Here is a 27,308-nt window from a genome sequence, read left to right on the forward strand (position 1 = left end):
CCATTGTAGCTCAAGGTTTGAACCTGGCCTTTCCCATATGCTCCCCTTATTTTGCTGAATCTCATACTGGTCACCTACCACAGGACTAAATTTTGATAATGTAACCTCTTGCTTGTTTGCCAATTAACAATTAGAGCATCTTAACAACAATCTACCTCCGGCAACTAATAATTAAAACAGACCCAATCAAGAATATCGATTAAGAACTCAAAAGCTTTAAAAATAAGGGTAAATCAACTAATTAATAACTCAATAGTTCATATCATATTTACATTGTCCATACTATAATCCACCCCCAAACACAAAGTTACAAGTTCATGAGTCACGACCAGCATCATCTAATCAGGGGATTCATACACATTGTCACTCCATGTTTTGCTGGTTTTTCAGTGGGATTATAAAGTAACACTAATACCCACTCCTAATCAATAAGAGACAAGAATTTACAAGCCACTCAAGCCAAATTCCCCTCAATCATTCAACAGTCAATAAGTTCCATGCCACTAGATGATTTTAGTATTAGCTGCATGAAGTTTTCCCCTGAAACAAAACTCTTTCCACATCAGCACCTTGTGGTGGAGGTTCGCCTTGGTTCTAAAATGGTGAGAACCTTGTTACTCATGAAGCCAATTCCAATTTTCTATCACGTGGCACAAGATTTACTGGTGTCCTTGCAGCTCTACCTGTAAACAAATCAAACATAGACACTTAAATTGATTAAATGTTTAAGTAACCATTCAAACATCACAAGTCGAACTAATTCCATTTTGTTACACATTTTAAAAAGCAAGACCATATTATCAAGAATGGGATCATCACCCAAAATAGGTGACACAAATGCATACATGCATAGAAAAACCATACATGCATAAAGTCTACCTTAACAAGTTGACACCATTATTGAAGCAACTGAAAGAAACAAATACCATGGTTATAACAAATAAGAATGCTACTGACCTTCATCTTTTTCCATTTTTCGTCTGCTGCGCCAAAGAAGACGAATTGGAGTACCAGCAAACCCTGCATTTGTACGTAGTTGCTTCTCCATATAGCGCCGGTAAGTCTCAGGGAAAAGTTTCTCATCATTAACAAAGAAAACAAATGTGGGTGGTCTTATGGCAGCCTGCAAAAGGAAATCAAGTAAGACACACTATATCTTGGAGTGGTTCATTTATACAATACATTAGAAAAAAATGCACAATTTGCATTAAAGGAGAAAAAAGTTCATAAACAATTCAACTTACCCTGCCCTGCCCTGACATAGCGCACATCATTTCCAAATTCCAATTCTTCGAAAACTAAGCCACAATCCCGAGGAATTGAGATAGGCTACATAAATCCTTTTATGCCTTCTAATTCTATCTAGGACCATGTTGTCAGTTACCTCTTTAATTTTCATTAATTTTTTTCTTTTTTACCTTTATTTTTTCCTTTTGTCTTTTTCCAGATTAATATTATACACTTGTAATAGTTCATTCCTACGCTTTCATTGCACATATCTAACCATCTCAGACAATTCTCCTCCATATTCTATCTTCAACTGATGCCACCCTCACATTCTCACATAGGCAGAGCTAGGAATTTTTTCACATGGGTCTTAAATTAAATAAGTAAATAAATACATGGATTTGATAATATTCTGCTTAAAAGAAAATCAAAAGGGTGTTTGTTAACTATACTACATCAAATTTCCATACTAATCAAACGAGGCACTATTGAATATCAATGAAAAAAAAAAAAAATCCAATATTCCTTCGTGAAAAGTTGTGGTTATGAGGTTAATAAGGACCCTTTTGCAGATACGCCCTTTTAACTTCATCACGATAATTTGGATGGCATTCTAAAATTTTAGTCTATAGCCCAAGAAGATTTTCCAAGTCAACTTTAAGATGGATGGTTTTACTTTGAACAATTTCATTCAGTTAATGTGACTACTAGTTTCTTGGGCAAGTAGCATTTGTTTTGATATTGGTTTTCTCTTGAGAAATTTGTCCATAAATAATTCAAAAATAGCAACTTCAAAACTTTTAAGAATTTAATTTCAATTTTTTAAATTAACAACCTAACATAAACTTTGCCCTAAACTAATAAAAAATTTAACTAAACCTGTCAATACTTAAATGAGTTTTATCTTTTAGGACCACTTTTAGAATTGCAACAGGATCTAATCTTTTTTCAGAGGTTCTCACAATTGACCCCACAAAATAATAATAATAATAATAATAATTCAGTGGGTGCAACTGGACCCACTCAAAAATATGTCTCCGCCACTGCTTTCTCACAAATAATTTTATTCGTTATTCCATCTTTCCTAGTGTTGCCACAAACCCAACTTAACATCCCCATTTCTACTCCTCCTTTCATGGACATGTTCAAAGAGGGGGTGGGTCCCTAACATTTCAACATCTCTAGATCCAGTAAAACTCGAACTTAAACCACATACTTTTGGCCAATATTGTATGTTAAAAATACTGCAGCTCTATCTAACATAATAACATAATGAATTTGTTCTAAATTGAATCTTTTCTCAAAAACTATGATAATGCATCACTGACAAAATGCATCAAAACACCCATGGTACACAGACTACCACCAATATATATATTGCATTACCTGAGTGCAGTAATAAACACGTCCTCTCTTGCCACCTCGGGTCCTTGGAGGTGATTTAAAAGCTAGTGATTCCTGTACGACTTGATTTAATATGGAAGTGCCAAGCCTTCTTGACCTCTCCTTTTCAACTGTACTAGCAGCAACAATGATTCTGCACTTAGAATAAATGCAATTACTGTATAGCCTAGGACTCACTATGCTAAGATGCTCAGGTATCATATACAGTAAAGAATTTTCTTAGAGACAATAAGAAGTGCAGAGGAAGGATAGAATTTGATAAAGAATGCAACTGGACTGTAGTTAAGAAACAAAAGATATTCTTTTATGGTTCAGTTGAACACACTTATCAACATTATGACCAGCTATTGCAGTTGAATAAACAATAGGTGCCCAATCAAGAACACGAACTTTCTCCCTAACATCTTGCTCATAGTATGTCGCGGTCTGCTGATTTTTATTTGGTATGGTATCCCATTTGTTGACGACTATCAGGCACCCTTTCCCTTCTCTTTCTATCCTTTCAGCAATCCTGCAATCCTAGGACATTCAGGAAATACAATATAACATAATTAAGAACTGATCGCTAGTGGAAAGTACCAGCCTGCATCTCACCATATTAACAGGCCAAAGAGCAGTAATTCTAGATATGAGAAAATCAAAGAGCAATCCATTCTCTCAAAATATTTCTTGAAGCTCGTGTTATCACCATCATTCATCTAATATGAATTACTTTCTTTCAAACAATGATCTCAATTAATAAAGCATAGAGAATCCAAATATCTGCAGCACCAAAGAGCTTTTCAAGGGAAAAAAATATTGAAATCAAGTGGAGAGTATGATAAGACAGCCTCTACGTAGGGGCAAGAGATCATCTGCAAGACTACAACATTTTCAGCTACCATATCTGCTTTTCTCTCTCTATTTGTTGGTTAAAACCCACTAACAGTGGATCATATAAATTTCAGCTGTTCAAAAATTATATCTGGAGTTAGCCAGACAAGTGAAGCTTGCAGAATGCCTTTTGAAATGGAAATGGATTAGTATTACACACTTATTCACATATAAAGCATTCTAAGCCCCTTTGAAACTGATTACTACTTACTTTAATTGTTATGATTAACTTGATTAGTTTAAAATTTCTGTGAAAATTTGATATGTTAATCTACTTGATTCCGTATGTTACTTCTAAGTCACAGGCCAAAAGAGAAAAAACTCAAATTTGTTAGTGTTAAGGCTCTGTCAGTATATAGAAAGGAAATGTATTGGTCACTTCAAGGGGACCAGACCTCCATGGAAGATTAGAGAGAGAGAGAGAGAGAGAGAGAGAGAAAGAATGAGCAAGATATTATTCACAAATCAATGCCCTGTTCTGTTACACAATGCTCCCTTATACCCGTGGTGTAATCCTAACTACTCTAGCACAACTGAACCACCTTCACAGTACAACTAACTCACCCTCTTAACCACACTTCACCTTATTAACTAGTGTAGTAACCCATTACCCCAAAGTAACTAACTAATAACTACCATCTGTTACAATCAGTTAGGTCCACATGTACAATTACATTGCAATGGAATTATAGATTCCTAACATTACACCACCCTTTCAAAGCACCTTGCCCACAAGGTGAGGAAAGGAGAGCTATAGCTGATGAAGGGATTCCCAGGTTGCATCATCAGGAGAAGCTCCTGACCACTGCACCAAAACTTCTGTGATGACCCTAGACCTCAAAGACTTAGTCCTTTTTTGCAGAACAGCCACTGGTTCAATAAACACTTGACCAGATCCATCAATAGGAGGCAAAGTAGGTAAGGGTGTAACATGCTGACCCAGCTTCAGCTTCAGACTTGACACATGAAAAACAGGGTGAATTCTTGACTCAGCTGGCAAATCCAGCTTGTAAGACACACTACCAATCTTCTTCAATACCCAAAATGGCCCAAAATATCTTGGAGATAACTTCCACCTGCCCTTGTAAGCCAATGACTGCTGTCTATAGGGCTGCAATCTCAGAAAAACCCAATCCCCCATGGCAAAAGACCTCTCCTGCCTGTGCTTATCAGCTTGGGTCTTCATCCTAGCTTGAGCAGCAGCCAAATGAACCTTTAAGGTGTCCAAAACAGCTTGCCTTTGTCGTAATAATGAGTCCAAGGCATCCACCCTAGTAGTACCAAGCACATAACCTTGGAGCTTAGGGGGAGGATAGCCATACAAAGCTTCAAAGGGAGTTAGCTGCAAACTAGTATGAAAGGAGGAATTAAACCAAAATTCAGCTAATGATAGCCAAGAAGCCCACTGATGAGGTCTATCACTAGTGAAAGCCCTTAGATATTGCTCCAAACTCCTATTCACAACTTCAGTCTGTCCATCTGTCTGAGGGTGATAGGCAGTGGACATGGCCAAAATAGTGCCTTGCAATCGAAACAATTCAGACCAGAACAGTGAGGTGAAGGTGGCATCCCTATCACTCACAATAGAAGAAGGCATGCCATGTAATTTAAAGACATGTTGCATGTAAAGAGAGGCAATCTTGGCTGCATTATATGGATGTGAAACAGGAACAAAATGCACATACTTAGTCAATCTGTCCACCACCACCAAGATAACCTCATACCCCATAGATTTAGGAAGACCCTCCACAAAGTCCAAACTCACATCAGTCCAAGGAGTGGTAGGAATAGACAGTGGTTGAAGTAAACCAGCAGGGGAGGAGGTATCAGACTTGATCCTTTGGCAGATGTCACACTCCCTAATGAACTTCTTGAGGTCAGACTTCATGCCATGCCAATAAAAGTCACTCTTAGCCCTCTGGTAAAACTTCAAGAACCCGGAATGACCAGCTAAGGGGCTGCTATGAACATGATGCAAAAATTGAAGCTTAAGAGGAAACGATGGACCAACAAAGAACCTGCCCTTATAAAACAATAACCCATTCTGAAAAGTGAAGCCTTTTGGAGGAGAACCAGCTTGGACAGCAGCAATAATTTGTTGGACAGAAGCATCTAAGGAATAGCTAGCTTTCAATCCATCCAACCAAGTAGGGTCAGGGACAGTCAAGAGCATTAAGCAACCTGTCCTGGAATCAGAACTAGCAGTAGGCAAGTCAGAATCAACCCCAAACTGCCTGGACAAGGCATCAGCTACCCTATTATCACAACCCCTTTTATATTCCACAACAAAAGCATATCCCAAGAGTTTAGCAAGCCACTTCTGTTGAGATGGAGTAGCAATTCTCTGTTCAAGCAGAAACTTAAGGCTCTGGTGGTTGGTTTTAACCACAAAGGGCCTTCCCAACAGATAAGACCTCCATTTTTTTACTGCAGAAGCTAAAGCCATCAATTCAGTCTCGTAAGTGGATAAATAAAGGTACTTGGCTTTCAAAGCTTGACTATGGAAAGCAATGGGTCTTTGATCTTGCATAAGTACAGCCCCTAAACCCCTCCCTGAAGCATCACACTCAATAATGAATGGCTTGGAAAAATCAGGAAGAGCCAACACAGGAGGATGAGTCACAGCCTCCTTTAACCTTGTAAAAGCTTCCAAAGCCTTATCACTCCAAAGAAAAGAATCCTTCTTGAGGAGATCAGTTAAGGGTTGTGCAATGGAACCATAACCCTTTATAAATTTCCTGTAATAACCAGTCAGCCCTAAAAACCCTCTCAAAGCCTTGACAGAATCAGGTATTGGCCACTGCACCATAGCTGATATTTTCTTGAGATCAGCCTTAACACCCTCACCAGAAATGATATGACCCAAATAGTCCACCTCAGAACTCCCAAACACACACTTAGACTGTTTAGCAAATAATTGGTGTGACAACAAAACCTCCAAAACAGTCCTAAGATGAGATAAATGAGCATCCAAGGACTGACTGTAAAGCAAAATGTCATCAAAGAACACTAGAACAAATTTCCTTAGATAAGGTCTGAAGATAAAATTCATTAAAGCCTGAAAAGTGGATGGTGCATTAGCCAACCCAAAGGGCATGACTAAAAACTCATAATGCCCTTCATGAGTGCGAAAAGCTGTTTTAGGAACATCCTCACTCCTCATCCTAATTTGGTGATAACCTGACCTAAGGTCCAACTTAGAAAATACTGAAGCACCTGCCAATTCATCCACAACAGGTATAGGAAATTTATCTTTAATAGTGGCCTTATTGAGAGCCCTGTAATCTATACACATGCCCCAACTACCATCAGCCTTCCTTACAAGCAAAACAGCTGAAGAAAATGGACTCTGGCTAGGCTGTATTGACCCTACTTCCAACAATTCATTCACAATCTTTTCAATTTCAGACTTTTGAAAATGTGGGTACCTGTATGGTCTCTCACACACAGGCTGTGTACCCTCCTTGAGATTGATGTTGTGCTCATGACCTCTGATGGGAGGCAGACCAGTAGGGACATCAAAAACCTGTGAGAACTCACCCAACAAGGCAGCCAACTCAGGTGGAAGAGGTGATTGGACAGAAGCAACAGAAGCTGTAGCATTGATTTGCAATATCAAGCCTTTTCTAGTTGCCCCACCAAAAAACTTATTGGCATCAGAAATAGTTGAAGAAGCAGCAAGCTGCAATCCTTGGAGAAATACACTTTTACCCTTATATAAGAACCTCATAGTTAACAAGTGAAAGTCCCAACTTATTACCCCCAAGGTACTCAACCATTGTGTACCCAAAACCACCTCACAACCACCCAAATGCAAGATATTAAAATCCACAACAAACCTGTGCCCTTGCAAGGTAATAGGGACCCCATGACAGCTCCCTAAGGTCTTAATAACTGTGCTATCAGCTACTCTAACCTCTAATATTTGAGAAGTATCCAATTGCAAATGTAAAACTGGTAACACAGCAGCATCCAGGAAATTATGGGTGCTCCCAGAGTCAATGAGAGACACCACCTCATGATTTTGAATCCTACCTTTTATCCTCATGGTATTAGAAGTGGGATTCCCAACTAATGCATATAGTGTGATCTCAGCAGGATCCATTCCACTCCTTAAACTGACATCCTGGTTATCCAGCAACACTTCATCCTCATTAACTTCCACCAATTGTACCCCAGAAGTTTTAGGTTCCACCTCCATTACTTCCTCCAACAAAAACAATTTAGCACCTTTACATTTATGCCCCATCTGCCACTTCTCATCACAATTGTAACAAAGCCCCAATTTTCTTCTTTCCTCCATTTGTGCACCAGTCAACCTCTGCAAAGGGACTTTATTCCTAGACTCCACTCTAGCCTCCAACTTAGGTGTACCCAACACTGAACCCTTACCAGTATCCATTAAATTCCTAAACCCCTTCCTACCATTAGATAGGTACTCTTCTTGAATTTTTTTCCAACCCAAAAGCTTCATTAAGAGTTTTAGGGACTAACATTCTAACTGGTAATCTAATTTCATCCCTCAACCCACTTAGGAAACAACTCAATTTGCGTGACTCAGATAACCCAAAAATTCTATTAGACAAGATTTCAAAGTTACCCTTGTAAGCAATCACAGTGGACGTTTGCTTGAGTCTGGCGAGTGCCTCCATAGGATCATCATAAGCCGTGACACCAAAACAAGTCTGCAATGCGTTGATGAAGACCTCCCAGCTAAGAAAACCACCTGCTTGCTCTGCATCTTGGAACCAAATGAGAGCTTCTACCTCTAGGTGATACGAAGCCATCATTACCTTATGATGTTCAGGGGTATTGTGATAGGAAAAAAATTGATTAGCTTTATAAAACCAACAAGTTGGGTCCTCTCCACGAAATCTTGGAAAGTCCAACTTTAGATTCTTGAGGGAATTGAAAGATGAAGACTCTAGGCTTCCTCCATTACTGTTGGTGAGAAGAACTCGAGAACCTGAATTGGAAATTTGGCGCTTATCCTCTGCTTCAGCAATTCTTTGCATAAACCCAGTAATGGTCTGCAATTGCTTTTGAATCTCTTGTAGTGCCTGTTCGTGATTTTCAGAAACCTTGGCTAAAGCTGCAATTTTTTCTGAGTTCTGTTTCTCAAAGCTTTGTGAATTGGAATTTTGGGAAGTGGAACGAGTTTCCGTCATGGTGAAAATGGAAGGATCAGATGCTCTGATACCAAATGTTAAGGCTCTGTCAGTATATAGAAAGGAAATGTATTGGTCACTTCAAGGGGACCAGACCTCCATGGAAGATTAGGGAGAGAGAGAGAGAGAGAAAGAATGAGCAAGATATTATTCACAAATCAATGCCCTGTTCTGTTACACAATGCTCCCTTATACCCGTGGTGTAATCCTAACTACTCTGGTACAACTAACCCACCTTCACAGTACAACGAACTCACCCTCTTAACCACACTTCACCTTATTAACTAGAGTAGTAACCCATTACCCCAAAGTAACTAACTAATAACCGCCATCTATTACAATCAGTTAGGTCCACATGTACAATTACATTGCAATGGAATTATAGATTCCTAACAGTTAGAGACACTCTTTTCCTGTTTTGGTCAGTGGAACTGGTTTGCAATCAATGGCCAGGACTGCTAAAAGAAGCAAGGGTGTGATCCACCACATGCACACGCACTTGAAACTGTGGTAGACTCTGTTTATGATTTATATCGAGGAGACAGAAACTCTGTGGTAGGCCATCTTTATTTAAGTTGGTGGTTGGAAAAGCAATCCTCAATTCCATATTTTCTCTTCTTTTTTTTCAATTCCAAAACATGGTAGCTTTTGCATATCTTCAGTCTTATGTTTGAATCCTAGGAAACCCCTGTTCTAGTAATTTCATCTATTCCGCATGCTTACAGCACAGTCTACACTAATATCAAGGTTGTTGGATGGGATTACACATGATGGGGGATGTTAGTGTGTTTTAAGCTTGAAAGACATGGCAGCCCACTTAGTAGGGAGCTTACATAAAAAGACAAAACATGAAAAATATGGATTTTAGGGTGAGATGGGCAGGGGATGCACACCCCCAAAACCTTTTTCTTTTTCCCAGAGAATACACACCCCGCAACCTTAATTATGGACTAACCTTTTTTCCTGTGAGGTGTACTTATTCTAGTAATGATCTCCTTTTCAATAATAGAATCCTAAACTGAATTTATACATTAAGAGAATCATGAAGCACATGCAGGAAACACAATTCTTGTGTAAAGACAATGCATAAGACCATAATTCGCAGTAATTTAACGTTTAACTTCACATAATACACCTCAAACAACATCAATAATTTCAAAATTCTACTTAATAATTTAGAATACTTATTGAGACTCATCATTTAACATAATGAAAATAGATTCTGGGTATCCTGCAGTTTTGAGTAAATATCAATCAATCCATCAAAGGCATAATTATTTTCACCATATGTAGCAACAGGGTGCAATGCAGTTTCCAGCACAAAATAAGGCAGAAAACTCAAGAACTTATAGTATGTTAAAGCTATCATGGGCATGATTGTTTTCACCACATTTGGCAACAAGGTATGATAGAGTTTTGTTTCCAGCAAAGATAAGGTCTAAAGCATGCTCTTACAACATCAAGTAGATTATGACCCTAGAAAAGACATGGATGAAGTACCTGTTCCGTGATACAAGCCATGGCCTCAATGACAAGAGCGACAACATCAGAACGACGTACAGCTCGAAATGCCCGATTCACTGATAAAGCTTCTGTAATACTACCTGTTGAAGCTACAGCTGCCCTTCTTCTAATTCCAGCAGTATCAATAAGCCGGAAGTTCTGCAAACAAGTAATTATTGTCTAAAGTATCTGGGAAAATTTGTGAGTGTAATAAATGCATTTTTAATACATTAATGATTCCAAACTACGGTTGGTTATTACTCTCCTATTTAAGCAATATTACAGCACATATAGAGTAGCTGTCTGATAGCATGTACTCGTTTGTAATGCATGTAAACCAACAAGATTAAGATTCCATCAATCAACTAGCAAGATCTGTACTAACATTTCAAGTTGAGGGAGCTATATATATGTATATGATATTCAGTATAACATTATGCATTTTATATGGATTATTTGGCTAGGCTCACTATATCTAGATATTCATAAGTTTTGGGCAATAACACAAATGTAACTGGAGTACTGCTCAATGACAGGTTGAATACGTAAACTAATCAAACCTGGCCATCTGGTCCAGTAAATTCAGTATCAATGGCATCACGAGTAGTACCACTGATTGGGCTAACAATTGTTCTATCCTCTCCAACCAATGCATTCAAAATGCTGCTTTTACCAACATTTGGTCGGCCAACAATAGCAATTGCAGGAACATAATCTTCTTCTTCTTCATCATGATTTTCTGTACCCTATTTATAAGCATAGATAGATTAAATAAACAATAGTTTAAAAGCACCAGAGATGAACATGCTTATGTGTTTATTAATTTTATTTATTGAAAAAAAAAAACATGCTTATGTTTGCAGACACTTGATAATGGCCATAAGTGCAAATTTTTTCAAATTAGGAAGAATATAGGACTTCTACTCGAGATAATATCAACAAGCTCAGCAAAAAATTTGGAGCTCAGTTAAGTAGGTTGTCAATTTCATCAAACTGCAGTACTGATACAAAAACTCTGTAAGAGTTAGATACTCAACTTTTGGACATACAAACCTCAATTTTTTTCAGTCCTGAACAAACAAGATCAAGAAGCTCTCCAGTTCCAGTCCCAGATACAGCAGATATTGGAAGTGGTGAAAACCTAATTGATCAATCAAAAAGTGAGGTACACTTTTTAATATCAGAACCACATAAGTGAAGAAATAAGAAATTTAAGTCCACCATGCATATACTATAAACCTGATTATAGTGACAGAATCTGTTAAATACAAAAATCATTCTACACAGTCCATATATTTAAGTAATAGACAACACTGTGCACACACACACACAAATAAACATAACAAATGGAATCTTGGACATAACATTCTTTATGAAGTCTTAAGATTCAGAAAAATTACTTTGAATTTCATCACTGCAAAACTCATGAAATTATCTCTATTTCCTAAATTTCTAGTATTTCACCCTGTCTTTTCAAAACCTATAAAGTCAGCCAAAGAATGCATGTGACCCAAAGGTGATATATATATATATAAGCTGGAAAAGTTATTAAGGGGTATTGCTTCTCTCATGTATTTTGAGAAGGACATTCTTCTTTAGATAATTCAATAGTTACAATGGGGGAAGGGAGAGTTGAATCCCAAACGTCTCCATTGGAAACACTAAGAGGTGCCAGTTGAGCTACAAGGCTCTTGGCTTAAGATGGACATTCTTTACTATCAAGAAATACAGTTCCTTACAATCCTTCAAATGCACAAGTGAATTATAACTACTTGCAAAAGTTGAGCATTAATCCACTTATCAAAACTCACAAAGCTCAACAAAGTACCCAACACAAAGGGTTTCTCCCATAGAAATAGTATATAACAAAATTTTATGTTAACTCAGAGAGTCACATAAAATAGAAATAGAAGATGGTATCCAACCAAACATCAGAGTGTTTTTCCAAAATAATAATACTAATAAGAAGAGAAGAATATAGAAACTACATTAGTGGAGTCCACTAATATATATTAACATGCTTTGACTATGTTAGAGACAGAATCAATGCAGTTCAAGTCTCAAGCCATTATAATAGAGGATTCAAGGTCGTTTGTCCACATTAATATGCAGAATCCAGATTGTGCTCCTTGGTGCATTAGATATAATATCATAATCATACATATACGTACTAAATTAGCACAACACAAATACCACAAAATGTCACATTAAATTTGGAATAAAAAAAATGCTAAATAAAATTAATGTATACTGAATGAAATTAACGATTAAACATAAATCCACATTGTTAACCGATACACGACTGCTATGTGACTGAAGACCAATACTCTTGTCAAAAACTTGAAAATAAGAAGAAGAAGAAAGAAGGAGATAATAAGAGACGCCTCACCCCAAGGACCAAAACTCTGATGCTTGCATGAGTCCTTTACGTGGAGATTCACACTTGTTAACTGCAAGAATGACATACTTATTTGAGTAGTTCTTTCGTAGCCAGTCTCCAATTTCTTCATCAGCTGCAGTCAGACCTGCCTGTTCATCATTATCTTTATTTCTTTGTATCATAAACAGTTGCTTGCCCAATTATAAAGACAAGAACTTGGAAACAAATGAAAACATTCCAAATAGGTTGAATATGTAGTTCCCAAGAAATTACTATTACTAGTTACCACTCTTGAGGCCTTTGTATATTAAAATATTTTTTAGAAGGTCTTTCAAAGTGGAGAAGAGGCTCCCTATGATATGTCAACATGTGCTTCACCATGAGAAATGATCTTCAATGGAGAGATAACTTTCTAGGCAAATCTTTAATTTATGCTTAACAGTACTACCGAGTTCCTACAGGCCAGAAGACATGATACATTCATTCACAAAAACAGCTTTAAGTTCCAAGCACACAAAGGAAAAATATACTATGTTTTTTCCGGCACTAACAAGCATGGGAATCTGAAAGAGAAAGTTCAAGAGGATTGGACAAAATAATGGAAAGAAGACAGACAGTAAATTTAAGTCATACAATCATGCAAAGCACCTGTCCATCAACAAGAAATATTATGACAGATGCTTCTTCCACGGCTGCTTTAGCTTGTCTCTCAATCATTGAGGGCATTTTGGCAACAGCTGCCTCCCTGGAGGCCAGTGGAATCCCATCCATACCTATTGTTGTGGTAATAGCCAAGTCTTCCATAACATCAACCTGTGACTTTGCAATATTGAGAACACCTCCAGTATCAACCACCATAAATTCATACTCTCCCCAAAAGGATCTACCATATAAGCGATCCCTAGTAACTCCTGGTTCGTCCACCACAATTGCCCGGTTCCCCTATATTAATCAAAGAAAGTTAGCTTTCACTATGTGAAAACACACATGTGGAAGTTTCAATTTTTATTCCCACAGTATGGGAAAGCATCAATACTAATCACAGAATCAAAAGCTAGAAATATTGATCCAATACCCCAACAAGACGATTAAACAGTGCTGATTTACCAACGTTTGGTCTTCCAACAATTGCAACCCTTGGAAGTAGATGGTCAGGGATCTGCACATTGAATTTATAAACTTTAGTAAGAAAAAGATATTTTTTCCTCTTCTCTTCAAAAAGAGAAAGCACACATCAAATGTTATCCAGAAATATCAATTAAATCGCATCACTGAAACAGGCAATTTCTTTAGGTTCTTTACCTTCTTTTTTTTTTTTTTTTTGTGGTTAGCTTTGAAATATAAATAAACAAGATTGAGAGTATGTGCAAATTCTTGAACTTTTTCTTCCCATATTTACAATAAATTGGGGGTAAAGCTGCCTACCAATCACCACTCTCAGATCCTGCAAAAGTAGAAGCTTTGTGCACTAGGTATGACCTATATATAACAATTTTCACAAGTATATCCTTTGTTATTCTTAAACTTCATTTATATTTTGAACTGTCAACTTCCTGTATCTTCTAAATAAGTCACTCTTAATTTCAAGGTTATCTACTATTAACCAAAGTACCCACAAAATATATTCTTCAGGTAAATCTCACAAAAACAATGAAAACAAAAAATGATCAACCCTCACAATTTTCGTGATATTACATTACATGCATACCATAGTATTTATTATATTTTCTAATTCATAAATCTTTTTTTTTTTTTTTTTGGTCTTCAGCTATTTGATTTTGTGGACATATACAGAGGAAAATAAAATGGCAGCATCTCTGTGACCCAAAAGGACTACCAATCTATCAGTGGTTACAAATTACAATGTAAGTTTTTTTTAATGTAAACATGTTTGGTGTCATGTAATTTTTAATTTTTAATAATGTGATACTAGATACACTTTAGATTTGCAATATCTAATCTAAACCATAAATTGGATAGATAAGAGAATGGTTTTCAATTAATTTTGAAGACTTACTACTGCAATAATAGTGTGTGGTATGTTTTTATTGATTTGATTTTGGTGTGTGTGTGTAGGACGAGTTGCTTTGGGCTGCTGCATGGTTGTACCAGGCAGCTGACAATCAGTACTACTTGAACTACCTTGGGAAAAATGGTGACTCTCTTGGTGGAACTGGATGGAGCATGAGTGAGTTTAGTTGGGATGTCAAGTATGCTGGGGTTCGGACACTTGTGGCCAAGGTAATAATTCATGAACTAAACTATACTACTTGATTTGCTTTTTCATAAATATGTTACATGTTGAAAATCACATGTCAATACGGACTTCATTGTATAACGATTTGTCAATCAAAAACCTCAACCATGTAACAAGGGCATGAATTATTGGTTTGTCTATTTCCTTGCAGTTCCTAATGCAAGGGAAAGCTGGTGGCAATGCATCAGTCTTTGAGAAGTACCAGGAGAAGGCAGAATCCTTCATGAGCAATTGCCTTGGAAAGGGCAGTCATAATGTTCAGAAGACTCCCAGCAGCCTCATCTTCCACCAGAGGTGGAAAAACATGCAATTTGTGAGTAGGGAATTTTTTCTAACTGTTGTCTCTGATTATTTTGCTTCTGCTGGAAGAAACATGAATTGTGCTTCTGGCAATGTTTCACCAATGGAGCTTATCTCCATCTCCAAAATACAGGTACTTTAATTATATTGTGCAAATTCTACATTGTTTTTGTTGAATTGAGCTTTGATTAGATCACAATTAATAAATATTTATTTGCACAAGTTAAAAGTGTGTTATCAAGTTATGTGAAGCATATAATTGATGTTATGAAATGTTAAAACTCTCAGGTGGACTACCTTCTAGGGGACAATCCAAGAGCCACAAGTTACATGGTGGGATATGGACACAACTACCCACAACAAGTTCACCACAGGGCTTCCTCAGTTGTTTCCATCAAGGTTAACCCTTCATTTGTCACCTGCTTCAGGAAAGCAAGCAATCCCAATCTCCTTATTGGTGCAGTAGTTGGTGGTCCTGATGCCTATGACAACTTTGCCAATCAAAGAGACAATTATGAGCAAACTGAGCCTGCTACCTACAACATTGCTCCTCTTTTTGGTTTATTGGCACAACTAAGTGGTGGTCATGGCGAGTATGACCAGATCCTTCCAGGTAAATGTGCTATAACATGATCATCTCTAAAATTCACTTACTCACATTGACTTATTATGAGCATTTAACCATGAAATTTGATGGATAAACTTTTCTTACAACGGTTGCTCCAGCACCTAAACCTGTTGTTACCCAACCAAAGCTTAGCCAACTCCACAACCCAAAGTTACTCCAGCTCCAGGAATACCCTGACCTCTCATGGACCTTGGAATTTACCAAATTTGTTTAGAGATGTGCTTTACTAAATTTTAAAGTACGTATTGGAAAATAAGGTCTAACTGAGGATTAAGTTTTGCAGCAGCATCTTCAGGCCCATTTGCATCTCAATAAATTTCAAGTTTTTCCTTTCTTTGTACTTCAAAGAAGATTTGGGTGTCAGTTGATTTTTTGTTGTGACTGATTGATGATGTTGTAAGCTTTGCAGCAATTCTTGTTTTCCATATGAATATAGTTTTTGAGCAACATTATCTCCATTTACTTTTGTAATCTAAGACTTACAGCACAAGTTTCATAATTTCATTACATTCCCCAAATTTGATATGTTTTACAAAAGTTAATTTGTTTTTGAGAGACAACATTAGCAATAAACCTACTACCTCATTATTCACAAATTAACAAAGAAAGTAAATAACTTTAAAAATGGGAAATGGGTTACTGACATTTATAGTGGAAACTTTAGGCTTGCTCTGCTTTCGACCGCGTTGGATCGGAACATTGGGCTCGTCCTCTGAAACCAGATGACTTTATTGAATACGACAGAAATTGAATGGAAACGAAAATCCAATTCAAAAACTCGAAAGACTCACCGATTGTTAACTGGCGCGATAAGGAGGAAGAGTAGTCTCGAGCAGCGTTTCTGGCTTCTTCCTCGAGCGCGGCGACGTCGATATCCTCGGCGTCGGATTCCTCTTCGTCCTGGTTCTGGTTCTGGTTCTGGTTTGGTTGCTGTTGTTGTTGATTGGTGCTTGAGAAACGGGAAATGTGGTGGGGAAGAGAGCGTTTGGAGCGAGAAAGGGAAAGGGAAAGGGAGAGATGAATTGGAGAGACGAGGGAAGGAGGTTTGGGAATTGGAATTGGGGAGAGAAGGGAAAGGGTTTTGGAGAGAGTAGCACTGGAAGTGGAAGAGTAGAACAAGCTTAGCTCCACACCTTGCATTGTTGTGCTTGTGGGGATGGGAAGCTTTTGCTTTGGCGGTTAAACCATTTATCCTTATTGTCAATTTTTTTCCCCTTTTTCTCTTTTCCAAATTTGATTTTAGAAACATTTGCTAAAATTTAATAGAATTTGGAAAATATAAAAGGGGTAAGCGCATACAAATAAACTGAAGTCGACCAAAATGGAAATCTCTCGCTAAAAAATATACTACCACATTATATTTATTAGGACAAAACTTAGGTACAGTATTATACTGTACTTAAATTTTACCCTATTCATTATAATAAAAAAAATACTACCATACCATATATTTATAACAACAAAACTTAGGTACAGCACATTGCTATAACTAAGTCTTGCCATATTTATAAACTCCAGAAATTAATGAAGGACAAATATTGTTTTTAGTGGCCCAACAAATTGCTTCATAAACACCCCACCCCCCAAAACTAATCTCAATTCTCACGCTTATAATATCAACATCAACAATATTATCAAAATCCGGTCAAACCCAAAAATGTCCGGACCAAAGAGCCTGGATTCTATTGATAACATAATTTTTTAAAATTATTAACCATTATGCATTTAATAATAATTATAGTGTGACATTATTGAAAGAAATTATGTGGCGTTTGGTACGGGGTAATATTTTAGGATTCCCAAGAATGTTTAAAGATTCCTATGTTTGGTTGTAAATCACGCTAAGGAATCAGATGCCAGGGGAATGTGGATTCCCCTCTCAGTAGGAATGTGGATTCCCTTTAAAACAGGTGGGAATCCAGATTCCCAAGCTTAAAGGAAATTGTATTTTTTATAAATTGACAATTTTAACCCTTTTTCATTATCATTTAAGTAATTAACATAAAATATAAAACAAATTATTATGGATTAAACTCTTTTAAAATTATTATTAAGAATAAAAGCATTTGAGAATTTAAATAGTTATTTTTGTATTGTACCTGTCATTTTGAAATATTAGACTATAATTTTAATGAATTTTTCATAATTAATAGTTTATATTTGGTTTTTCATTATTTATTTGGAGGAAGATTTTTTTTTTTTAAGAACTTGGTAGTTCACATTCAAATCTAAGGATAAAATAGGAAAAATAAATAATTTATTTAAGATTCTTGGGAATAAACCAAGCGTTATCATCTCACATTCCTAGGAATCTTAAGATATTCTCAATGAAACCAAACATTGGAATAGCTACATTCTTAGGAATGTGATTCCTAGGAATCACATTCCTAGGAATCTAGATGCCAAGAGTAATGTGGATTCCCCCGTACCAAACGCCACATTAATGATTGTACTGAGCATGTATTTGTCAATTACTCAATTGTATTTGTGATGCTATTAAATAAGTGTAATACTACATACACCAATTATTTTACAACATTTTTACAAATTGTGGATGTGACCAATTTTTTATTGATTATTATCTAAGCTCACTATTAACATCACTTTTTCATTTACCAATAACCACTCACCACATCAGTAATTTATAAAAAAAATTGTATCTCTAGAATTATTCATTAAATAGTTGTTACCTTTATAAAAATAATAATAATAATAATGGTTTAACGAGCCATTCTCTCCTTTAGGATTTTTTTTTTTTTTTTTTTGGGAGTAATTCTTAGTTATTATGCATTTAATGATACCGACTGCCTTTACTCAAAAAATAATAATAATGATACTAATTACTAACTACCGACCGGCATTATTAAAGGAAATTAATGCCTATATATTATAATGACATTTTTTAATTATTAGTTCAATTTTATTTTTGAAATTTTTTTTTTTTTATTTTTAAAAATTATTAGTAAAAAATGTAGTTTCAATAAAATTATTTTTTTTGATACAAAATAAAATTTCTTCTCTAATTTAATCTAAGTGTATGTTTGTAAAACTCTCTCCTGGAGACTTAAATTTCAACCCTTACCTCCCACACCTCACAAAAATTTATACTTGTAGAGTGATCACCGCACCAAGCTGAAGCGGTGATCGATAAAGTTATTAAATAGGTGTTGGAAGGGAAATGGTTAGAAAATTTAATAAGATGCAAATAGTAATCATTTTGGTGAGTTATAACTTATAAGCATTCTTTAAGTTGTAGCAACTTCAGGAATTCTTTTAAGATGATCACTAAAAAACTTAAATTAAAAAAAATTTAATAAAAATATAACTTAAATAAATCGAGTTATCAACACAAATGCGTACACAAAAACACAAAAATGCATGAATTTTTACAATTTTTTTCTACGAGTTTTCGTATCTTAAAACTGTTACATGATAGTTCATTATCAATTGTCACTATCTACTGTCAGTGTAGGTAGGTATAGCCATTTTATTTTGTTAAACTTGTTTAACAATTTTATTCTTATGCACTTGTCATTATCTGTTTGTCATTTTCTTTTTATAAAATTAGTTTACACTAAATGACAAAACGCAACTCAATGGGATATTGATCCACACAACCACACTCATCCATACGTAAATAATACATCTTAACCAATCAAATATGTGTTATTAGATTTAAAAAAGAATTCCAAAGTAAAATTATATGGTGCTAAAAGCATTGTAGGCTATAATTCAACTAACTAGCAAATTCTAGTATCATTTAAGGTTCAAATCTCGTACTCCTAAGAGCAACCACATCAGCTCGTTTAAAAGATTCTGCCTATTTTACACAAAAAACCTACTTTTAAGATTTTACACATTTACTTTTATAAAACACCCACATCAGTTCATCTATCTTACCACCTCTGAGAAAAAAGAAAAGGATGAGGAGTTGAGTTTTAGCTGGGTTGGTTGAGCACGGAAAGGAGAGAAAAAAAAAGGAGCGAACGTAAATGATAAAATAATGGTATAAACGAGTTACAGTAACCGTGTTAATATACACGGTTACTGTAGCTTGGGGATGGGTTTACAGAGACATTTTTAAACCCACTAATGTGGGTATTTTTTTGCTCAAAATATGTAAATTGGTAGTTATGTTTATTTTAAAAATTTTTACCTCCACTGATGTGGATGCTCTAAGTATCAAATTATACACCATCATTTTTATCTTTTTCCTTTTGGAGTAGTGCTGCAGGTTATTTTATGTAGTTCCTTTAGCATTTTATTTTATTTTTATCTAAGATAAAAATCCTATTTTAACATAATTTTTTTAAAATAATACTTTATCATAATTTAAGTGTACATATATAAAGTTTTTTTCATGAATAGTTAAACCACATCTGACAACTCTTACTCCCTTTACTTGTACATGTGGAGTGATATCAAACCCAATTTCGTTTTAATTTTTAAAGTGAATGGGAGGGTGAATTGGTGATAAATAAAAGAGAAAGGAAATTGAAGAAGCAATCAACAAACGTAGCTCAATGGCATGGGCCAAAAGTCATGGGCTTATTCTTCAGGTCGCAGGTTCTATTCCTAAAAGCCCCGGTCTCACTCACACGGATTTGTGAATTGTGATTTGTGCCACTCTGAAAGTGACGCTCTAAAATGTAAAATCTCCCCCGTTAAAAAGGAGCCTTGCCTAGGGTTTGAAGCCCCTTCTCTCCCCTTCTTCTTCTTCTTCTTCTGGAACAAATCACCATGAAAGCAAAGCCACCTTCAAAACCAAAAACCCATCTTCATCTTAATCAAGAAGAACCCCAAAAGCCATCAGAGTTCTCATTCGCCATAGCCAGAATAGCAGTCTCGCAGATCTGCCAGTCAGTGGGGTACAAGGCCACCCAGCTCTCCGCACTCAACGCTCTGACCGTGGTGGCCACCAAGTACCTCGAAGCCATAGCCAAGTCGGCCTCTTCCTTGGCCAACACCTCCAGCCGCACGCAGTCGAACCTGCTGGACCTCACACTTGCCCTCCACCACCTCGTTACTCTCCACACCTCCACTCTCTTCTCCATCTCTTCCTCCGGTGGAGGAATCATCAGAGACCTCGCTGACTTCGTCTCCTTCCATGACGAAATCCCATTTGCCAAGCCAATCCCACGCCCACAGATTACTTCCATTCCTTCATGGGCTACTTCTTCTTCTTCTTTTTCCCATGTGCCCAAATGGCTGCCCAGGTTTCCTGATGGTGTTATTAGTTGCTCAGTGAATGAGAGAAAGTGTGGGGAGAGGTTGTGGGAGGATTCGGTTTTGGGTGGTGGAGGGATTGAAACTGAGTGTAGTACTAGTTGTAGTAATGTGATTGAGCAGGAGAAGCTAAAGGAGGGAAAGCTTGAATTGGATTTGGAGAGAACAGGGAAAGTCAGGTTTAGAATTACTACAACTAGAGGAAGAGGAGGTGGAGGTGGAGGTTTAAGGAGGGTTTGTAGAGAAGAGAAAAGGGTGTGTTGGAATCATCATTACAATAACAAGAATATCACCAATAATAGTATTAATGATGATGATGTTCTTGATGATGATGATGATCAAAGTAATGGGATTTTTGATGATGAGGGTCTGAAGAAGAGTGGCTCCAAGAGAAAAAGAAGATAGTAGTTGTTTAATTCATGTTTGTTTATATAAATCAAAGTGAAGTTGGTTGGGCCCCAGCAGGATACGTTGCTTTTACAAGAGCTTGGCGCGCATATTATATTACTTTGTGATGGTTATAACTTTTTTTTTTTTTGAGAAGCATGCTGGTTATAACTTATATATGGTCTTTGTTAGCATGACATGGAACACTAATATATATATGTATTATTATAGCCTTGTTATCCCATGAAATTTTTGCTTCGAATGGGTGGAATGAGAAAAACTTGTCTATGGCCAGAATTTTTTTGTTAAAAGACTTGTTATTTTTTTATATATAGGGAAAAACTAAACTCAGAGAACAATGCAGAAGTTTTGTTTATTGCTACTGTTATTCCAAGGCATTTACTCAACTGCTTAAAACACAAATGGCCTTCTCCTAAAACGGAATTCTCCCTCTACAAGGTGATCCTCGCTTGAACAATTTTGCTTTTCTGGTCATTAGTCATCACAATATACCGCAAAGCCTGAATTTTGAGTTTCAACCAGAGAATGCTATAAGCTAGTAACACATCTTAGGGAATTATTGGCGCAAGACCTTTGAAGTTATTTGGTCACAAAAGTGCAACAACTTTGTGTAATATTGTCTACGCCCAAAACATGCTGAGGATTGTAGTTTTCTTCCACAGGTTTTAGAATTCAGCAATATTGGAACAATATAAACTAAAAAGGCTACCCAAACCTGGCCATTAATATTCTTTGCCCAAAATAATGCAATACCTCAAGATTTTTAAAGCAGGATTTTTAAATGCAGGAAATTGCAAGCAACTAAAGCTTGTCCCAACCTGGCTCTTGTTCAAGTTCATAAGCAGGCGCATATACCATTTTGTTCACTAAGAAGAATTAAGAAAAGTATATCACTCATGAGCATCAGTCATAGGTAAGCTTCAAGGCAATCAAGCAAACTATATTTATGGAAAAGCATTCTGTGACATAAAAAGAACTTGTAGGGTTCGTTCACACAAAAATAAATTCACTTCGTGCCGAGTATCTGGAAGTTGCTAGATTGAACTACATACCAAGTCATGACATATACATATATAATATTTCTCTTGATATATAATTGCAAGATTTAATAAACAAGACAAAAGCCTCTGGCAGAAAGCAGCTTATTTTTTTGCACAGTTGAACCCATGGCAAATAGAGAGGACTATGATGAGGATCAACGCTATCAGAATTCCCAAAACAATCAGCTTGATCTTCATATTCTGCAGCCACATTTTCCTCCGGATTTTTGTGCCAGAGGTCCGAAAGTCCTGTGCCTGTAAGTATATCAATTTTCCCCATGAAATTGAGATGAGTGAACTCCATTATAGTTTCCAAGGAAATAAAATCTCACAATAAAACTCATCAGCATTGTTAAATAATGAGTTTGTATACTTTTTATGTCATTATAATACTAAAATTATGGAATTCATAATATGAGATCATTGAGGCACAAATTTGATGTCCAACCAATATGAGAGGAGACTAATCTACTGGATCGTCTCCCCACTCTCTAGCATTTTTTTTATAGGTAATATATATGTGTGTGTGTGCGTGTGTAACCTGCATTTTTACATATCTATCAACATTGCAGATTTTCATTTTATTGCTAAATTAGATGCATTTTGAATCCATGACCTCACCCCCATTACATTCTTATTAGGGGAGAAAGTGTCATTTGAGTGAGAGCTCATTGGCCAATCAGCAGTCAGCATTACAGATTTTGCAAACCCAACAGTATCCATAACCCACAGATTTGAACAAAACTCCAATAAGTCTGGAAAGAAACTGATTCATGAATATTATAGCAATGAAAGAGAAAATTAATCAACAAGTTGAAGGTGTTTTAACTTCTACTCCACTTACACATCCAGATAATAAGGTAAGAGAATGTATTATCCAAATTTCTTTCAAGTTAAAATCTCAGAAGCAAATGTATGAGAGTAAGCACCACTGACCTGTTGATGAAGATTCTCAGTCTTATCCACCAGAAGCTCTATCTTTTCACCTCTATCTAAAACCTACATCAAAAGTCAAAATGAAGTGTGCAATGATTAAGCCAACGGATGTTTTTGAACATTAATCAGAGGGCATCTTGAAGAGGCAAGGCCAGCAAGTTAATTGAATGACTAACACTGAAACCTGGCTCTTCTGTTTGTATAATATTATTGAGTTCAGTATTACACAACTAACTAGGCATTTAGAACAAAAAGTATGATTGTTTAGCTTACATGCACTAATGAAGCATATAAAATAGAAGTCTATAGTGTTTAAGCAGCAAACATTATGTGTATTCGCGTCAAAATTAAAGTAGATTTGTACGAGAATAAGGCAAAAAGTATACCATTTCAACATCAGCATGCACAAGTGACAAAATAAACAAAAGACCTATACCCACCCTTTCCCATTTACCATTTGGAGATGAATGAGAGAGAGTTTGTGTGTTACCATAATGGTAAGGCCAATTAAGTATAGCACACATCTACTATGCTTAGTGTTCCTCACAGCTATATGTAAGAAATCAGGTCAACATAAATGGATAAGACAAAATATAACTCAAGATAGGTGATGGTGGAAGGCAACAGAGGAAGTGGCATTGAGCCAAGTGTAGGTATTGGGGTGGAGAGAGACAGAGAGAGAATTTATGTATTCTTTTGGAAGTAGATGTAAGCAAAATATTCACAAGTACTCTATTGTATTTAAACATGTAGATATGTTGAAGTCATACATCCCCAAAATGAAAAACAGCTCTATTGTATTTAAACATTAAAAAAAAAAAAAAAAAAAAAAAAAAGTCCTTAAGATATTCCAAATTGGAGCTTCAGCCCTGTTAAATAATAATTTTCATTAACTTTTTTGGACCCTTCTTGCTAACCCATAGAGTAGACATGCTTGAGTACTATAAAGCGTACTTCTACACTTTTGTGCTATATTTTATACTTGCATGTACCAACATCTTGGACAGTATAGAATGCATAGTACAAAAGCTAACAATATCTTTGGTGGACATTAGGGGAGTTGAATGTAAACTGATAAGGCAGGAGTTATGGTGCATTGTCTCCATGTATTCTGCTCATTTGTTAAAAAAAAGTCCATGTGTTTTAGTGTGTTATCTTTCCCATACTTTTCTTATTAAGTGTTTATGCCGATCACATGGTGCCAGTAGTCATGCGAAGTGTTATGCCATATGCTGACACCTACTCTTGTAGTGATTTTCGCTGTGACATTTTTTGTCATCTCTCATTCTGCTCCACACCTCCACCACATAACTCACTGGATTCCAACATTGTCACCTGATCTGACTAGATTCAACCTCAAGTTCACTCAATCCAGCCACTCAACTCCCTTCAACATACACAAATGTGCTAACACACACATGCACCCACACCAGATGGGATTCTAGCCTCTTGCACCTAGATGTGGTTGACACACTAAGATATGCCTCCTCCATGTCAAAACATGCATCAAAAATCAGCCTCCACACGGCTTTGTGCACATGATCTCTGCTATTTGTATGCCTATCATCCTAATCACTCAACAACTAGTGGAGGCATAAACCATAAATAAGCACAATTAATTAAACGTTGGTATATTTCAAAGAACACAAAAGAAGAATAAGAAGGAGAAATAATAAGGACATGGGCTGATGTGGCCATCTTAAGAAATTGGTGGTCCTAATTTGAAAAGAGAAAACGGGAAAATGAAGATAGAAATAAAAAAATAAATAAAAAATAAAAAACCAGATAGGTATAAATGTAATAATGATAAGACTAAGAATAATAATAAAAACAACAACCACTAGATGCTTATGGCTATCGCATATGTAATATATCAATTCTATCATACTCTATTATTAATTTGGGTGTATAAAAACTTCTTTAATTTCATTGCAAGTGTAGGTTCCTTTTAATCGATTTTCATACTATAATTATTTTGCTTTTGTAATTTATAAATGTGGACATGTGACATTCTATGGAGAATATATGTGCAATTCATGAGACTTGATGCAGCCAAATAATGTATCTACCTTTTCAATATTTTCCATCATAACACCTTTAACTTCCGATACTTGAGCTTTGACCTTTGCAAGCTTGCTAATCTCTTCAGGGTGATCAACACAGTACTGCATGTGTTCCTTCAATTTTGGTCTGCAATGAATCATATTACATTAGCTACCATAAGAAGACAAAATCTTCCAGCATGTATTCTTGGAATCTCAATTAGAATAAAATACCCAAACTCCTTGTTAAGGCTGTTGGCTTGAGCTGTATCAGCCTTTCCAGCACTGTATCTTGACACGAAATCATCTTTGATGCGCTCCAGAAAAGCCATGGGCACTTGTCGCCCAACCGATTCATCTGCAACAACACAATATGCTGCACCATCGAGGAACTCAGTTAAATGTAACCAGCAGAATAAGAAGATGATGAACACAAAATAAAAGGCATAAAAACCTTGACACTGGAATCTTTAAGTTTCTTGTTGAAACAAAACCAACATCAAAAAAAAAAAATTTCTAGCCAAATAAGTAAAGTGACCAAAACATGCTTTTTGATGCAACAGAAGTGTACTGTCCGTCCAATAACACAAATAACCCAAATTTCCTAACAATTGTAATGTTCAAATTCAATACAACAAAAAAATCATAATAACCCATTTTGATTCAAGGTAAATGCATCAAAAAGGGACAAATTTTAACATATGGTGCTGCTAAAGTTGGGTTGGCTAAGGATCCTCAATAGACAAGTCAGGAATTAGGATTAACAACGCGTTATTCTTTTGCATCATCCTATTCTATCCAAAGTCAAACCTCTTTGTAAATCCTTAAATTGACATTTCTGTTTTCACTACTTGTAATTAATGCTATTTTTGGTTAACTCTAACTTGAATAATAAACTCACTCCATGTCTGAATTCGATAAGAAGGTCAAAATCTGAAACTAATATGTAGAGGGATTCTAATGAACAACAAAGCAAAAAAAAAAAAAACCCTAACTTTTGACTAATTTAGTCAAAATTTCCTCTTCAATTGTTGTTGGTCAGAACATTAACCTTGAATCTAATCTTAAAGAAAACGAAAATAATCAAAACAAAAGTCAGATCGCAAAATCAAAATACAATGAATCAGTAACAAAGACACGAAGCATTTTAGCAAACAAAATATAAATTTTCTTAGGGTTTTCTCGGGATCCAAACAGTAACAGAAATCGAGATCGGGAGGGGGAGCGGAGAAAGACATACTGAAGCCGTTATCGACGAGGTAATTGAAGGTGTGAGCATCGCAGTTGTAGGTGAACTTGTTGTTGGTGGAAGGAAGCTTCTGGAGGCATTGGAAAGCGATGGAGTTGAAATTGCCACTGAATTCGGTGTACTCGGAGAGGATCACAGTTCCGCGAGCCACGAATGCGTAGATCAAAGGCTTCTGGCTCATCTCTCTTCCTTTTTTTTCTCTCAGCAGCAGCTGGAAATTTTGATCAGAGAGTTCTAGGGTTTTCTGATAAATTCACAGCGAGAGAGAGAGAGAAAGAAAGAGAGAGATTTGAAATTGAATTGGGAGACTTTTTCTTTCTCTCTCTATCTCTCTCTATGTTTTATTTTAAGTTATTTTATTATGTTTGCTTATAGCTTTAATGTGAAGTGAGAGAGAGAGATAGAGAGAGATTTTGTGTGTGTGAAAAAAGTAAAGGGGTTTAATGGGGTTTAAAAGTAGAGAGAGAAAGCAAAAGTAGATAGATAGAGTTGAGAAGAAGAAAACTGCGGCTTTATTCCTTTAATTTAATTTAATTAGATTTTTAACTTTTATTTTTTATTTTTTTAATTTGAGGTGGGTCATGATTCTTGCTCACGTTGGTAAAGCTTTTTTTTTTTTTTCTTATTTTCTTAAATTGTGGTAAAAAAAATTGAGTTTAAACTGATA

At 36.1% G+C, this 27,308-nt stretch overlaps 2 protein-coding genes across 3 annotated transcripts; both read right to left on the bottom strand.

Annotated features, from left to right (window-relative positions):
* Positions 1 to 215: 215 nt before the first annotated feature.
* On the bottom strand, positions 216 to 16,953 carry LOC142643249 (uncharacterized). 2 transcript variants are annotated; one of them, XM_075817790.1, is made up of 12 exons: positions 16,532 to 16,953; positions 16,385 to 16,452; positions 13,631 to 13,714; positions 13,189 to 13,497; positions 12,565 to 12,704; positions 11,229 to 11,316; positions 10,736 to 10,921; positions 10,173 to 10,334; positions 2,957 to 3,150; positions 2,614 to 2,764; positions 958 to 1,123; positions 216 to 683 (listed from the first exon to the last, which is right to left on the bottom strand). In XM_075817790.1, the coding sequence occupies exons 1-12, from the start codon at positions 16,878 to 16,880 to the stop codon at positions 619 to 621; spliced, it is 1,962 nt and encodes a 653-aa protein (XP_075673905.1). In that variant the 5' UTR covers positions 16,881 to 16,953; the 3' UTR covers positions 216 to 618. The 2 variants fall into 2 exon arrangements, with proteins under 2 accessions (XP_075673905.1, XP_075673906.1); XM_075817791.1 differs by having other exon boundaries at positions 13,204 to 13,497; positions 16,532 to 16,951.
* A 5,340-nt stretch (positions 16,954 to 22,293) lies between these two features.
* On the bottom strand, positions 22,294 to 27,099 carry LOC142642182 (vesicle-associated membrane protein 721-like). Its single transcript, XM_075816537.1, has 5 exons — positions 26,633 to 27,099; positions 25,627 to 25,768; positions 25,420 to 25,540; positions 23,351 to 23,413; positions 22,294 to 22,669 (listed from the first exon to the last, which is right to left on the bottom strand). Exons 1-5 carry the CDS (start codon positions 26,820 to 26,822, stop codon positions 22,517 to 22,519), a joined length of 669 nt encoding a protein of 222 aa, XP_075672652.1. The 5' UTR covers positions 26,823 to 27,099; the 3' UTR covers positions 22,294 to 22,516.
* Between the last annotated feature and the right edge of the window lie 209 nt (positions 27,100 to 27,308).

Source organism: Castanea sativa, chromosome 7, assembly GCF_040712315.1.
Source record: "Castanea sativa cultivar Marrone di Chiusa Pesio chromosome 7, ASM4071231v1".
NCBI lineage: Eukaryota > Viridiplantae > Streptophyta > Magnoliopsida > Fagales > Fagaceae > Castanea > Castanea sativa.